General features: G+C 30.8%; 2 protein-coding genes and 1 non-coding gene across 4 annotated transcripts in view; 2 read left to right on the top strand and 1 right to left on the bottom strand.

Annotated features, from left to right (window-relative positions):
- The window catches only part of LOC132906121 (transmembrane protease serine 9-like), a 400,143-nt gene extending 390,550 nt beyond the window's left edge, over positions 1–9,593 (top strand). The window contains exons 2-14 of the mRNA XM_060957990.1: positions 1,670–1,910; positions 2,338–2,431; positions 3,019–3,181; positions 3,430–3,644; positions 5,362–5,564; positions 5,966–6,143; positions 7,449–7,612; positions 7,921–8,002; positions 8,082–8,250; positions 8,319–8,524; positions 8,673–8,884; positions 9,124–9,181; positions 9,350–9,593. Of these exons, the coding sequence (XP_060813973.1) occupies positions 1,848–1,910; positions 2,338–2,431; positions 3,019–3,181; positions 3,430–3,644; positions 5,362–5,564; positions 5,966–6,143; positions 7,449–7,612; positions 7,921–8,002; positions 8,082–8,250; positions 8,319–8,524; positions 8,673–8,884; positions 9,124–9,181; positions 9,350–9,471 (1,929 nt within the window). The 5' untranslated portion in view covers positions 1,670–1,847 and the 3' untranslated portion in view covers positions 9,472–9,593. The remainder of the gene's footprint in view (positions 1–1,669; positions 1,911–2,337; positions 2,432–3,018; positions 3,182–3,429; positions 3,645–5,361; positions 5,565–5,965; positions 6,144–7,448; positions 7,613–7,920; positions 8,003–8,081; positions 8,251–8,318; positions 8,525–8,672; positions 8,885–9,123; positions 9,182–9,349) is intronic.
- A 190-nt stretch (positions 9,594–9,783) lies between these two features.
- LOC132906066 (trans-Golgi network integral membrane protein TGN38-like) lies at positions 9,784–13,010 on the bottom strand. 2 transcript variants are annotated; one of them, XM_060957926.1, is made up of 4 exons: positions 11,638–13,010; positions 11,507–11,542; positions 11,276–11,427; positions 9,784–11,158 (listed from the first exon to the last, which is right to left on the bottom strand). In XM_060957926.1, the coding sequence occupies exons 1-4, from the start codon at positions 12,725–12,727 to the stop codon at positions 11,012–11,014; spliced, it is 1,425 nt and encodes a 474-aa protein (XP_060813909.1). In that variant the 5' UTR covers positions 12,728–13,010; the 3' UTR covers positions 9,784–11,011. The 2 variants fall into 2 exon arrangements, with proteins under 2 accessions (XP_060813909.1, XP_060813910.1); XM_060957927.1 differs by having other exon boundaries at positions 11,656–13,010.
- A 3,342-nt stretch (positions 13,011–16,352) lies between these two features.
- On the top strand, positions 16,353–16,424 carry Trnad-guc (transfer RNA aspartic acid (anticodon GUC)). The gene has a single exon. It is a non-coding gene; the product is annotated as a tRNA-Asp (tRNA).
- The last annotated feature ends 399 nt before the right edge of the window (positions 16,425–16,823 follow it).

Raw genomic sequence — 16,823 nt, 5'->3', positions numbered from 1 at the left:
TCTTTTTGCATAAAAATTATTATTTAAGTAAGAGAATTTTTACTCAGGAATTTAATTATTTTAATGCAATTTCAAAGTTTCAATTTCCTAAATGTTGTAATTTCTTAAAATTATTTTAATTTAATTAAAATTATACAAACGTGTAAGGCAAACATTCTCCTAAAGCACCAATAAAAACTATAAATCTCTTATTTTCTTCGGTATAAAAATTACATCTTCTCAATCATGATACACATACAATAATTGTTACACATTTTGTCCATACAAAATAAGAATTCCGATTCATAATTTATTATTAATGTACTTAAAAGATCTTCTCTCGTCCGCTCATAAATATGACGTTATTCAACAACTATTCTTGTAATTTCGTTGAGGAAAACAGAATCGTTAAAAGTGAATTCTCGTCGATGATACCGTAAAATCGAAGAGCTCTTGTTTCTGCCACACATTCGAGATCGCAGATAAATGCCAAGCGATATTAAATATATCGTAACTTGGTTGAAAGTGGAAAAACCAGACTTTAATCGGCATATCGAATAGTCTCATGTCTATCTTGAACCAATGGCACATTATTAATACAAAACGCTTGCGGTTCAACGGTACCGGTTGACGCGCCAGTATGTATAATAAAAGTTTTGCATATAATAAGATACAGATAGGTATTCATAAACGTCTTCTCCCTTCAAATCTGCATAATACATTCGAGGCATTAATTTTTGGGCGCGTCTCGATTACTTACACGACATGAATAAGTGAAAGAAAAACATTTTCTTTCTCGAATGTCGTAATGTCATGTTTGAACAAATAAAGTATTCCATGGAATTAAATAGTACGTGGTTGTTTTAAAGACCAAATAACATAATCAAGAGAATTTTTAAATTACTCCACTATCAGATTTATCTTAAGTATTTATTAGAAAGACGTTTACAGTATTAAAATATCGTATATGGTTTCTATGACATTCTATATACTATGTACCAACATCGTTAGTATTAAATCATGAAATTTTTTTAAAAATGTACTTTTTATTCATTCCAAGAGATACATTCAAATACGACAAATCAAATATAATTTTCTTCTTATTAATCAGTGTCTATTAAAACTCCAATTTAATCACACTTATATAACATAATGGATTAATTAATTCAATAAATGTAATAGTGACTTACCAATCAATATATATGTACATATATTAATATCTAACAATAGGTATAGGTAATAAACACATTACAAGGAATAATAGACACCTTTACACTTAGTTAATATCTTTACCAAAGATATAGAAATGACTGACTAATAAACAAACTATCTGATCAATATAGTAATTATAGCATATACATCAATTTCTGTAAATGATACACACAAAAGACAAGCATTAAAATCAAATCACTCCTCATATTCTTTCGTAACCTCTATAATCATACCAAAAAATATTAAATTATATTTAGAATCTGTGGTTAAGTCCATACTCGTGGAAAGAGGAAAAACAAGATTGCAGCTATCGATGGCAACCATTGAAAAGTTAGCGTGACCCTGATGACGGTCAATAACAGTCATCCGTAATTCGACCCTGAACGTGAACCCGAACTGGTCAGGTACTGTCCAGTCGCCGACCAGTCGGTCGTGCCCTCCTTCTCTTCTGGAATAGCAATTACCTCTTCGACCTGAGTCGTCCTCAGTCGCCGTGGGACACTGGCGATAGTAACTCCCAGCTAGGGACATGTCCGTAACTCGTTCCTGACAGCGCCCGCGCGGAGGATCCTTCATCAATAAAGAATCCTTCCTGTGGAACGTGACGCGTGAAACTTCACACGGATAATAACACGGACTAAATTTGATCACGGAAAATGAAGTTTTCCCAGTGCGTTGTATTATTGGTCGCTCTGTATCTGGCCTCAGAAACTTGTCAAGTAAGATCTTCTTCCTGATAAAATTTCCTTGTACTGTAACATTAGTAATATATCAAACTTATTAATAGAAGTGGTAATTTTCGAAATATGGAATACTATAAAATAGTAACAATTTGTTAATACTTTTTCTTTGATTGATTTTACTTGTGAATTCGCTTGAAATTAGACAATTATAGAATATTATAAAGTAATGAAATTGTTTTAATATTTTTTATGATTCATAATAACCGTGTAGATTTAGTGGTCTGGTAGGTTTGTTGATTCATTTAGGTTTAAGTGCAACGTAAGTTAAAAATGATACACGATGATTAATTAATTAAAATCATGATAACGTGGTATAATTTGAATTTTGTTTTTAAAAAAGAAATGTTAATTCTGTTAGATGATAATAAACTGATGTTGAATTAGAGTTACATAAAACTTTTAGGCAAGTACTTTCGGTGAGAGGGTGAAAAACTTTTTTGGTATTTTTGGTAACAAACCACCGTACGCCATGGAAGCACCTGCACCTTGTTACTGTAGTAAGTACAGTTTCTATCTTCGCTAATATAAAAAATAATGAGTTACAAATCACGATATCAAATTCGGTTACACAGTATTGAGAATATTCGAAATATTTACTTAATTATAATATTCAGTTTTGAAATCTTATTTAATTTTAAATAATTATCATATATAAATAATTGAATACAATATTAAATTTTCATCAATATAATGTTAGTAAATATATAAATACTCGTATATAATAAATACAATATCATCTAGTACAAAATAAAATTACTATTGCTAACTAAGAAACTACAATTCTATTACCTAAATGTTATTTATCAGTACTGTTTATATAATGAATACATAACCACACTCACTAAAACAAAAAGTAGTCACACAAAAGGCACTAAATTTCTATTCAACGCTATTACTTAATCCCAACACCGTTATAAACGCCAACATTACATCAAATTCTAAATTCCATCTTAGCATTAAATTCCAATCAATATTGTCAACTTATCGTGATTATTATCCTATCTTTCGTTACCGTTATGAACTGCGTTTTCCATTTAAGAAAACCAGGTTGTTAACACCTTTAACTGTTCAAACTATGTATTAGGTTGCGGTCTGCGGAACGAAGAAAGCCGAATAGTCGGTGGTCAGACAACTCGCATGAATGAATTCCCATGGATGGCCAGGCTTTCGTATTTGAACAAATTCTACTGTGGTGGAACGTTGATTAATGATCGCTACGTCCTGACCGCGGCTCACTGTGTCAAAGGGTAAGCATTCACTGAAAAATAAGCAATAAATCTCTATAATACTCACGTGACTTGCACGTTACGTACTCATATATCTATATTTCCAAATTTTTAAAAATAAAACAAAATTCTAGTTGCTACAGGATTTCAATAGCTTCGGGTGTTGAAATCTCCAGAAAAATAGTTAATAGAACAAAACGTTTCGAATCTCTGATTTAAGTTACCAGCGATGATTCAGTTCTCCAGAGAAGCATGATCAGCTTTGCTAGCCCCATTTTCAGGTTCATGTGGTTCATGATCAAGGTCACGTTCGGTGAACACGACAGGTGTACCGAGAGAGGAGCTGAGACGAGATACGTGGTCAGAGTGTTAACCGGTGATTTCAGTTTCCTCAATTTCGACAATGACATCGCGCTTTTACGGCTGAACGAAAGAGTGCCTCTCAGCGACACTATAAGGCCCATATGTTTGCCAACAGAAAAAGGTGCGACTTTTACTTTTCTTATTACATTAAACCCAAATATTGCTAACATTTGTACTTCCTTCTGACTAATTAAATTTGTGTGTTAAAATGTTATATATATATAATTGCTAATGTTATTAGTATATTATTATTTTTATTATTGATATTAAAATATTATATTTATATTAATATTACTAATGATAAACAATAAGGTATAGATTATTAGTATGCTAATAACTAATGCATAATGTTTTGAAAAAACAGAATAATTATTTTTCTCCCAAAAATCGTAGAAGTTTTCCAAGAAATTTCTATGATTCATAATATCGCATTCATCGTGCGATAAACACATGTAAAATGCTCTGTGATAAATTTTAACTGATGTTAACCAGTGATGATAAAATTTTCAATCTTGTTTTACAACAAAAGTCTATAGTCTACAACTTGTAATTTGTCAATTAATTAGTAAATTAGTTGCTAAATTATTGTGTAAGAGAGCACTATTAATATAAACTTTTGAGAAGGTTTGAACTCCGTAATTCTTAAAAACTCTTTTCAATTTCGAAACACATTTATCGCATTTATTTTAACTAGAAACTTAAGGAAACTTTGGACGATCAGGATTAGCATACGAATGACAAAAAAATTGACCTACTTCTGTGTTAAAAATTTTAACACAAATTCTCCTTCTATCGATCTTCTTCTGTTTAGTCGAGAGCGTGTCATTTCTTTTATCGATCAACATGTTTTTGTTCAATTCTATCAAAAAAAGTGTGAACGAATTCCTATCGTTAAACTCTACAAAGTACTTACAGAGATAATAAATTCACACGTCAACCACAGACATCTCGGCTTTAGCAATGCGCTGCTTAATAAAGCCAGCATAACTCAAATCTATGAGATATTGCTACATTAATCTTCTAACTACAAACTTAAGCTTTCACAACAGAAAAATACACGGCCTCACAAATGATTTAATGCATCCTCTGAAATTATCTCATAACCACATTTTCCTTCTCCACGGTCATCAAAACAAAAACATTTAACGATTAAAAATATCCGACACATACCATCATATGGTCTTCACCTCAAATAAATTCAATGTTATTACTGACTAGTACCCATATAAGAATACCAGTAACAGAAGGTCATCTTTTCTTAGAAACATCTAAAACAGAAATATGTAGATGGAAAATGTACTTTCCCCGCTGTAAAATTATGGAAACGATTAAAGTACTCCTACAAAACGCATACATTCTGAATGCATCTACATCAATGACAGTCGATAATATTTTAATTTAAAACCTAGTATGGCAACTTCAAAGAAAAAAATAAAATAATTACATCGATCGAACACATACCGTTGCACGTTTCATTCGATAATCGCATTATTTACTGGCTGATTCATGAAGGGGCTGAATTGCAGGCAGAAATTAGTCAACATACGGGTAGCTTTCGCGAATGCAACCGCGTGATAACGGGCCATTTCGAATCATAACTCAATGAAAAGACGCGGTGGCAATCGTTACCCGAAATTGCATAATTCGTGTCAAGCGACTAGGTGAAAAGTGCAAGTGTATCAAACCGAATGGCTCAAATGCGAAACGTTCTAGCCAGCTATGACACAGGTATAGGTCGTTCGCGTGTTTGTTCGTATTGCATCGTAATCTGGCTCTTACTCTTTCTGTTTGATAATTGTTTCCATCGTTGCATATACGGGCCACGTTAATGTTTCCAGATAAGCAATACGTTGGAACGAAAGCAATCGCGTCCGGCTGGGGTACCTTGTACGAGGATGGGAAGCCATCTTGCCTGCTGCAGGAAGTCGAGGTACCGGTTATGAGCCTTCAGGATTGCCGTAACACAAGCTACAGTCCACGTATGATCTCTGATAACATGATGTGCGCTGGATATCCCGATGGGAAAAAGGATTCTTGTCAGGTAAGATCTGAATTTCTTATCAATATTCAAATATCGCTCATTCTGTACGGAAGTATCTTGACATATACGCGCAGTGGATAAAACTTCTGCAGAAAATTACTTAGATACAAAAAACATTCTTTTACGGGGTTATAATTATCTCCATTTATCTTCATTTATCCCACCGCAGTAGATTAGGATACATTTGAATTAAAATTGATCACGTGCAATGTCAATTAAGGATTCTAAATAATTAAAAATTACGAATTCTGTCGGACGATTTGTACTATATACACCTTGGACTTATCGTCATAGATTCTAAATCGATAGTACAACTATGCAGAAAATAATCGTTAAACTTCTTTTGAATTATGCCTTCAAAGAAATTAAAGATGAAATTATACATTTTTCCTTTCTTCAAGGGTGATAGCGGAGGACCACTCATAGCCGAACGCGAAGACAAGAAATACGAACTCATAGGTATAGTATCCTGGGGAAACGGATGTGCTCGACCAGGATACCCTGGCGTTTACACAAGAGTCACACGATACATAAACTGGATAGTTTACCACTCGCGAGAGGGATGTTTCTGTGAACAAAATTAAGATCAATTATTATATGTAACAACGTGGAAAGCAATAGATTTTTTGTATTATATTAATTATTATTATGAAGCAACATTGAATCGGGATAAATACAAATTTCAACGTGACGTCATCGTCGATGATGGACTTTGAGATACATAGGAACATCAAGTCGATTTTCTTCGGATATTAATTAATATTTAGTTTCCAAAGTCATGAAAAACGTATTTTCTTAACATATTTTCAACATTCCAACAAGTAAATTATATAATTTTTTTAGATATTGCTACTTCTATTAATATTCATGTAGAGAGTAACTTCTACATAAGCAAATATTTATTCTGCTTCTTGACAAATCTTTTTCTAAGAGAATATGCTCAAATGTAAGCTAGGAATTACTTAAAAGGTATTCATAAAATACTCAAACATTCCCCGTACATAATCTTTCATTTAAAAAAGAGGACTAATTACAATTACTACGAATTAAAAGATCATTTGAGTGTTACACGATCTGCTCAAATATAAAGGAAAATTATAATCATTTTAAAAATGAAATAATATGCTCAATGACAAGATAGTCAATAAACGTTTCTATTATACAAATTATACAACAATTATCAATACACTTTATTTCATCCTAATAACAATTTAAAATCTATAACACTTCAAATATATAAATAATTCAACGAGCATGATAAAGCATATTTAGACAATTAAAAGGATCGAGACAACAAATAATGCAAAGATTGTAATTTACAATATAAATGGGTTAATTTCCTGTCGATTGAGCCCATCAACCGGAACGAGAATTTCTATTGTTCGAACAAGAAATCGTATGAGTCAATTCCTATTATATAAGCTATCTTCATTAGATTTATATAAATATAATTCTACTGTACTCTTAAACTTCCGAAATCCACAAAAAGCAGAGTTGATCAGTATAATCAATCAATACGACTCAATCATACCCTATTTCAAATCGATAGAAACGATTACGCTCTCTCGACAAAGCTCTGCATAGAAGGATAAGTCGACGCGTATTGAGCCTTCAAGTCGAAGCAAATGCAAATCAAAGCTTACGATCGGGATACTATATGTGTCAAACGTACATGTACCATTTCCATGGATTGGTCCATCATACGATGCCTGAAATAGCCTAACGGTACTGTACTAACCGGTTATAAACCGGTTATAATTCAAACGAAAACGAAACGACCAAAAACAAGATCGGCATCCTTTGGTCGATACCGAGGAACCACTTGTTAGTACGTTCGACATTGAGAAAAAAGCGTTGTATATTTTTCAAGATGCGGGCAACGATAATCCCGCTATACAAGACAAACCAACCGTTTAACCGGGACCAGTATCGTTTCGACAGCCGAGAGAAAAGTCATGAAGCTGCAAAACTTCCTCGAATATATCCTTTGTGGTTTGCTGTTGGTGCTCACTTCGAGGTTCATTCATTGCAATAAATTTAATTCATCCGTAAGCAATCTTACAATAATTTAGATAGAAACTTATTACGAGTACTATACTTTTGATATTTTATATATTTTGATATATTACGCGCATTCTGTGCATTTTTGTATCTTCAAATATTCCACAAATACATAAAAGTCTGCAGTCTATGGATAATTTAATTTAATTAAGCGTAAATTGATGTAAGCCTTAAGATATAATTTTAAGTCTAAGTTTCTAATGAATAACACAACAAGAAAGTAAAATATACCAATAAATTTATGTATTCATATTTAATTATATTTTCTAAAGATTTGTCGTGTTGATTTCATTAGGACATAGGAGATGACGAACTGCGGCAAACACGAGGTGTTCTGGACTACCTGCTTGGCAGATTTAAAACATGTGGCAATTGTCGTAAGAAAACACTTCAATTTTTTTACCATATAAATTACGAAAAATTTCTTCGTTGATTATCGATGTAGTTTATTTACAGTTTGCGGAAGACCAAATAGATTTGTTGAGGCACGGTTTCTTGGCGGGGAGTACACGAAAGCTCATGAATTTCCCTGGCTTGCAAATATTCACGTGAAATCAAAATTACTTCTCAGCGGAGTTCTAATAAACGATCGTTATGTTTTATCCTCTGCTAGCCAACTCGTTGGGTTAGTAAATAAAATAAAGGTAACGTTGTTAAAAATTTTATATGGTAACTTATCGATCTCGTGTATAGCGTAACCCCGCCGGAAGTAAAAATATCTTTTGGAGAATACGATCGATGTAACTTGGATGTATCATCGACCACAGTTAGCGTTGAATCTTTGGTTCTATATCCGGAATATAACGTAGAATCACATGCTCATAACTTGGCACTGATGAAGTTAAGTCAGCCGATTAAATTCGAGAGAAGAATCTCTCCCATTTGTTTGCCAAACCCAGGTATATATCTCATATAACAAGTTTACACAATTACTGTTAATATTAAACGAAATTGACCAATTTTAAACTCAATTTGTAATACATACATTTATGTTTAAGAATAAGTATTATTATTAATACAACGTATACTATGATCTACATATTCCAGGTTCGACTTATCTTGGACAAGTTGGAACTTTGGTTGGGTGGATAGTAAGCACAGAGAAAGATACGAACAACAATCAGACTTGTCGACCGCGAAAATTGGGTCTTCCAATTTTGGGACGCGACGAGTGTATTAGATCTGGCATAAATACTACAAATTTTCACAACGATTCCGGCTGTGCTGGAATATTAGGTGGAAGCTCTATTGTATGCGAGGTATGTTAACTTATCGTCAGCATTATCTTACTAATTGTTTACAAGTTCTATTAATATTGAAACTCTCTAATTAAGTACAGATATAAAAGGTAAGTATTAACGAACCATTGGATAATAAGAATACCATTAAATTATTAAATTTCAATCGAGAAGAATTTATCTTTCTTTTTGACTTATGTTTTATTTTATATGACTTTGCAATAATTTGTATGAATAAAATATGAAAATATATTTTTCAGAACGATGTAGGTTCTTCAGTGCAATATCGTTCATATGCTGGAGTATATGATCTAGTCGGTACGTATATCATTTATGATATTGGTTCTAAAATTGTATGAGTCACTCAATAACCATAGTTGATAATTTTATTACAGCTATCTGACTATGATTATATAAATCATTCACGACTGAAATTTTATATGCTAAAATAGTAAATTAATAAGAGACATTCTACTTCATTAACAGGTATAATTTCGGATGTAAATAAATGTGGTAGCACCCCTGCCATTTCAATATTTACAAGAGTTGGTCCACATCTAAATTGGATATTGCAACAAACCAAAGATGCGTGCTATTGTCCAAAATAGTAGATCATAGTTATTGAACAACGATTATCTCTCTCTTGTAAATATAATTCTACTGTATGGTATTCTAAACTTTTATAAAGAATATGTAGATCCATTAATCAATAAACTTCTAAATAAGAAAAGGTTAATTGTTTCTAACAACGATTTTATAATGAAGAATATACTTATGAAAATTATATAATGTATGTACCTACAATGTACGTTCACTTTGTTGTATGAAATTTATTACATGATCGATGTCGGCACTTACAATATTATTTTTATAGCATATGCGTGTATAAGTGGACGGTATTTCCAATCATGACAAATTAGTTTGGTATAATTCTTGATGAATGTTAATGTACAATAACTCATTGAAATGACCTAAGTTTGATACAAATATATAGATACATACGTATAAACATCCGAATACTTTGTGCACCGAATTCGCTTAAACCTAGTACATACATACAGTAATTGCATTGCTTAGATATTTCAAACATTAATGATAATGCATTCGAATTTTCGGATTGACGAATGTAACATAAGATTATAAAGTTTTCATTGTAATATAACATTTAGTCGCATACTATATCGAAAATAAAAATTATGATTATAATATATTAATACTGCAATATATAATATACATATATCATCGAAGGAACTGTTTGCAAAAGTGTACCATATAATTCTAGAGCTACTGCTGATTCTACACCTATACAACTTTAATCTGTAAATAAATATAATAAACGGTAGGAAGGTTGAATAATGAAATTTAAAAAATGAAGTATTACATAAACCTTAAAAAATTAATATAGAAGCCTAGATATACTACGTAAGTGACATTTTTTCTTATCAGTGTTTTTATTTCACTGATTTATATTAATATTTACATCATTGCTTGCAATTTGGTGTAATAATTTAGTCCAGTTAAAAGAAAAATGTATCTTATTGGTAAAATATTAAAAATCGTATTCTAATATATAAACAAATTTTAAATATGTGCCAAACTAATTTTGTAAAATGATTTGTAGTTTTTAAGCGAAAAAAGCGAAGGTAATAATGTAAAATAATATAATAAATCTTCTAATGGGTTCGAAAGTAAAAATTTAAATTTACATATTCCTAATTGTACAAGATTACGATAATGTTTAAGTTTAAAATTACTTACATATTTAAAAATTAATAAGGCTAATATTTATTTACTTCGTATAATATCGATAATATGCTGCAAAAAAATTATATTTTAATGCACTTGTAACCAATAAGAATATATATATGTATGTATGTGCTGAAATATATAAACAACTGATTAAAATACATATTAAAAATTTACTGAAAAGAAAAGGTCATTGAACGTAAATTGCAAGAAAACGAACTATTTAGCTATTACAACATACAATTGAATATTGCATTCTTTAGTAACAACAAACTTTAAAATAATAACAATTAGTGGAACATTGTCAAAAGCCAAGTCATATTACAATGGAAATATACTTCAGTACAAAATATGTTACACAAGTACTATTATACAGTAGCTTTAAAATATTTGATACATGCATTAATATATAACATGGGTCACATTTGCATTACACTGTGATGTAACTGCTTCTTCAAGAGTACAATCTAGTTTACGATAATTAGCTGTACTCGGTCGTCGTCTATTGCGATTACGTGATCTTCGTCCTTCCAATACAATAGCTAATATCTGCGATATTAAAATACCAAGATATCAATAACAGAAGTGAATAAAATAAAATATAATTAAAAAAAAATAAATGTAATATAAAGTAGAATATAAATATATCATAAAATTATTATGTACCTTCTGTTTATTATGATAACCAATGTATGCAGCTATTGAGATTAAGGAAATTACACTGAAGTAAGTAAAAAAGTGGGACTCTTCATCTGCCCTGATATTATTGTAACTAGACATCACATTTCTCTGTTCAGTTATACCCTGATCTTGATCTGCTATTATGAAAATATATATTAAATATAAATACATTAAAATATTGAGAAGTATAAAAGATTTTATTGTAAAACTTTTTACCCATATCCTCAGGCTGTTCAGGTCTATTATTTACATCTGAAAATAAAATATACATTGAATTTAAATGTTTAATGGATCATACGTAAAAGTAAAAATACAAAATTTTAAGTCATAGTGGATTAGATAAGTACCAATAGATAATTCATCACCTTGCACGTGGGAATTCCATTCATGGATAAAACTTTGTTCCTGAGTGTTTTCTGATAATGTACTTGTTGTGACATCCTCACTGCCATCGTTCTTATTTCCTCCATCTTCATTATTTATAGAATTTATATTAGTTATCTCTTCTTTCCCTATCCCTATTTTGTCATTACTTTTAGGCGGTGGTTCTATATTTTCAAGACCCTCATCTTTTCCATTTTCTGACTCCTTTCTTTTATAGCCTGTTGGAGATGTATTGATGCCATCGATGTTACTTTCATTAGATTTTACAAATAATTTAGCATTATTCTGTTTGCCTTGTACTAGTGGCATATTTACAACATCTTTAAGATCATTATGTCTATCTATCTGTGTTTTATTTTTATTATCATCAATTCCTTTTAATGCTTCACTGGAAGGTTTGTCTATTCCTGGACTAGGATGATGTACTTGTGGATCTGGTTTTATATCTTTATCATCTTCCTTCTCATTCGTGTCACCTTGAGACTTATTATTTGTATTTATTTGTTTTGTATCACTAATATGTTTGTTCCATGCTAATATCGCACAAAGTGGAGTAAATTTACCTGATTTATCAAAGCATTCCTGATAGCAGAAACGTAAAGACTTTATATATGATAAGTGATGTTCCAATTGTTTATATGCAATATTAATGTCACTAATATTGCCACAAAACTCATTTTTATCACTTTCTTTTTCACCAGGGACCAAACTTTGAATATATGAATAAAATGTAGTCGTATTATTATATTCCTTGGGAAATTCATTAGATTGACAAATTTTATACAATCCATCAAGGAATGCAAAACATAAAAGGGTATTTGTTGGCTTTAAATCATGCTCCTCCACAGAATATGTTAAATTATTACAAACTGATGTAATATTATTTTCGTAAAAAAACGGTTGTACATTACAATTTAAGTAATTCTTAGTTTTTATTACATCTATAATACGTGGGGTTGTTGATGCACTTAGTACATTTGACACTTTCATACAGTAAAGAAAAAAGATGAACATTGTAAAACCGAAAAATGAACGAACTGCGTAGTTTTCCATAATTCCTTTATCTATAAGGTCAATATTCGATATCACTTTTAATTTCCTTAGTAATCACTCCAACACATTTATTACTGCGAGTTCTGTATTACTTTTTGCGATTATAATGAACATAACCTTTCGCAATTTAATATGATACTAACCCCAACCACGCATTTAATATCATAGAATTTTACATATGCGCCATCTTTCTTCTGGATTAAGCATACGTAACCTAAAAAGTCGTTTTAATAATTAAATCATTTTGCGTAATGTATAAAAGCTTTACAATTGAACGATAATATAACGTTTTCTTTCTTCTTATATTAATATATATGTATATATATAATAAATAAAGTTTTGATGCGCAATATATATTACATATAACTATGCGATTATTCTTGTAGTTGCTATTTTTCGCGATCAGTAATTTACGGGAATCAATGTTAATGTCTGCGAAGAAGACATTAGAAAATTTCACATTTATTTGAAACAACATTAATATTTATGGTACAATACCATTTATTTCGTTTCCAAAATTATTTATTATATTAATTATATTAATCACGAATAATGGTAACAATGTATATATAATTCATTTTATAAATGACAATAATAATTAATAGGATCTATTAGTAATAAGGATAATATCTCATCTGATAATAATAATCTAATAATAATAAGGAGAATATCTAATCTAATAATAATAAGAAAAAATAATCTATAAAAATAATCTAATAGTAGAGGGAAGCCAATAGATAATTGAAATAAATATTTATATATGTATGTACATCTCATCTATCATAATTTAGTGACAAAATTGCTAACAGACGTATAAAATTAATATCAAATCGATAGAATAATATAATATAGAATGTATTTAATAGAAAATAAGTAATTCCTACGATAATAAATTAAAGGATAGTTTTCTGGGATCTATATTATTCCAGCAACTTCTTTATTAAAATTTGTATAAATACTAAGGCCTTTCACATTATTAGAATAATGATAAATGTTTTTAAAAATGATAAAACATGAAGCTTCCCATCCCTCCAGGTTAACAGTAATCTGAAATTAATTGTAAGCTATCCAAAGTACATCCAAGTGATTCACATCGAAGTGATTCTACGAATGATTATTGAAAATAAAACCACGCTATATACAATTAATAAACAACAAAGTAAATATATATGCATAGTCAATTACAGTTGTAGATACATAGATCCCAAAAAACTAAGCAAACGAATCACGACAGTCCTACATGTATAGTAGCTAATATCTCATTCATTCTTCGACTTCTGATTACTCAACTACTCGACACGTCGGAACAGATCCGCAGGCTAAAAAGACATTACACCTTAGACCTAAGCACTAGATTCAAATAGAATCAAACATACTAAAAACACTTATTAATCATGTCATAGTAGCACGCCAGATAAATTTACTTAAAATTCTCTAGCGAGAATTGATTGTAAATTAAACGCAAATAAAAAAAAAGAAAAATAAAAAAAAAATTCTTCGACTTCCGTAGGAGTTAGACGTATATCACGAGTGGGCGAACAGTAAAGTGATAGGAATGAGTGCGGACAATAGTTAAAAGTTGAAACATTCTAAAGTAAATCGTGTAAGTCCGAAAAAAAGTGCACCACCATGAAGAAGAGAAAAACCAAAGAAAGGGGGTCTTTCTCCAACAGGAAATATCCTAGATGAATATAACTACTTCACGATCATTGATAAATGAGTATACAGCCTCGAAATACAGCACAATGAAATCGCAAAAAAAAATAAATGAAACAAAATTATCACAGTGCCTCAAATTGCTTGCAAAACGGATAAAAGAAACAAATAAAGAAACTAAACTTCGTACGTATATACTACAAAAAAAGAAAATAACAATACAAGGGACGGATACAGTAGCCATAGAAAACATGGCACCAAGCGCAAAATCCAATAACAAAAGCAAAAGCAGCGTCAACATATGAAGTCAACCATCATACGAGGAGATCTTAAAACAACACAGGACACTAAACGAAACGGTTGAAAAACTAATGGTATTACCACAGGTAAAGGAAAATGAAGACAACATAGTTTACCCGAACTCGACCGGACTAGAGCGAATTGACAACAGATGATGTTATAATAATATAAAATGCGCGAATTTTCTCGTAAAAAATTTTACGTCAGAAATCTCTGTCATCCCCCGCGATAATCGCGTAATTCCGAGACAGCAAGAAACATAATGATGAACTTTGAAAATACAGACAAATGTTATATACGCACATCTAGGCCTTAAGAAGAAACCAAAATTCACTGCTGGTTGATTATTAAAGTATCATTACGTATATATGTACGTATGTTACTTAAACGACCGGTCCAGAGCGAATTAACAACAATAAAAGCATTATACTATTTTATATTGCAAAGAAACACGGTAGCCGATAGGCATGTGGCCTAATGAAACGAAATAATATACGATATTTCACATATTTACTTAATACAGAGAAGCATACAATAATCGTATTAAAAAATATTGAAATTAACTTCGAAGTACAAAAGGTACTAAATACACTGTACATGCAATAAATAAAAGAAATAAATTTTATAAATTTATAAAGCTTCTCATCTATAAAATTTGTGCGAGAAGATTGGAATGCTGCCAGATGCTTCTAGTTTAAATCTCTGCGGATATGATATTAACAAATTGAAAGAGATAAAAATAAATTGCTGCACACATGTGCAGCATGAGCAAAATCATAAAAAGGAATCGTATTTTGTGCAAGCGATGTCTGAGAATAAGTTACCTTATATTTAACTGCAACTTGAATTAAATGTTAAATGTAATATCCCACACGATCCAGACGAGTGATCTCACTCCAACATAGATCACAATAGAGAGAAACATGTAATATCTTCTTACGTAAATTGTAAAAGCTCTGAACATCCAGTCTCTTACAGAGGATGCCCGAAACTCAAAGAAATCAAAAGGTCAAAGAAGAAATAGATCATCCAGCTTTGACAACGTTGCAAACATAGCTCTGTAAAGAATCTTCCACTTCTATATATATGTACTACTACACAATTGTATCTAACAATTGTTTGACGTATTCGCAGATGACATGTGTAGGTCACGCAGACAATTGGAGAGAGATCGAGAATCGCAAGAAGAAAGAAACTACTGCATCGACCTGGAAAAAAACATTTAATAGTCTAGCTGGACGGACATTTCTTCAAAATGACTTGAGAAAAAAATATAAGCCATTTTCAATAAAAGTACTATGGAATATACTACACGACAAACAGTTTTACATAATAGACGGACAGAATACCATTACAAGAACTATTCAAAATAAAAGATGGACTACAACGTATATATAAACGATTTACACCACAAAATAGCGACAACAAAGGAGTTATCGCATTCGCGGACAATTCACAACAGAAAAAGCTAGGACAAAAGAATAATATATAGTCCAGACATAAACTCCAATGACTTCGCAACAAGATTCAAATATACATTGATAAGATACGATTTAAAGGACAAACATAAAAAATATATTAAAAAATATTTGTAGTTACAAAAAATTAAAAATTATTATTAAAAAAGCAATGTAATTGAGATATGGAATGAAAGGCACACCGAAGCAATTCCTCGATAGTATAGCGGTCAGTATCCCCGCCTGTCACGCGGGAGACCGGGGTTCGACTCCCCGTCGGGGAGAATTAAATTTTATTTTTGTATTTCGTATATTTTTTACATTTACATAAAAATTCTATACAGTTTGCATATCACACAGTTCTGTATATAATTGTTACATCTCCAACCTCGCATAATTTTATCATATAATAATTTTTCAGTCTTTGTCCTTAATTTGTATTCGTTATACTTATTGTACCCATGTAAATATCGTTCTTTTTTTGACACAATAAATGTTCGTTTACAAAAATATTGAGTAATATTTTTAACTGTCATGCGGAAGACCAGGGTTTGACTCTCCAATGAAAAGAACTATTTTCTTCATTTCCTTTTTCTATTCATACACAGTGTACTGTATTAAATATTGATTATATAAATATAATGATTTTAGTTTTATTTTATAAGCGATCAAAAGAAAAAACG

Source organism: Bombus pascuorum, chromosome 4, assembly GCF_905332965.1.
Source record: "Bombus pascuorum chromosome 4, iyBomPasc1.1, whole genome shotgun sequence".
Taxonomy (NCBI): domain Eukaryota; kingdom Metazoa; phylum Arthropoda; class Insecta; order Hymenoptera; family Apidae; genus Bombus; species Bombus pascuorum.
Note: the sequence above shows the minus strand (reverse complement) of the source record. Positions and strands in the feature narration are given on the sequence as shown.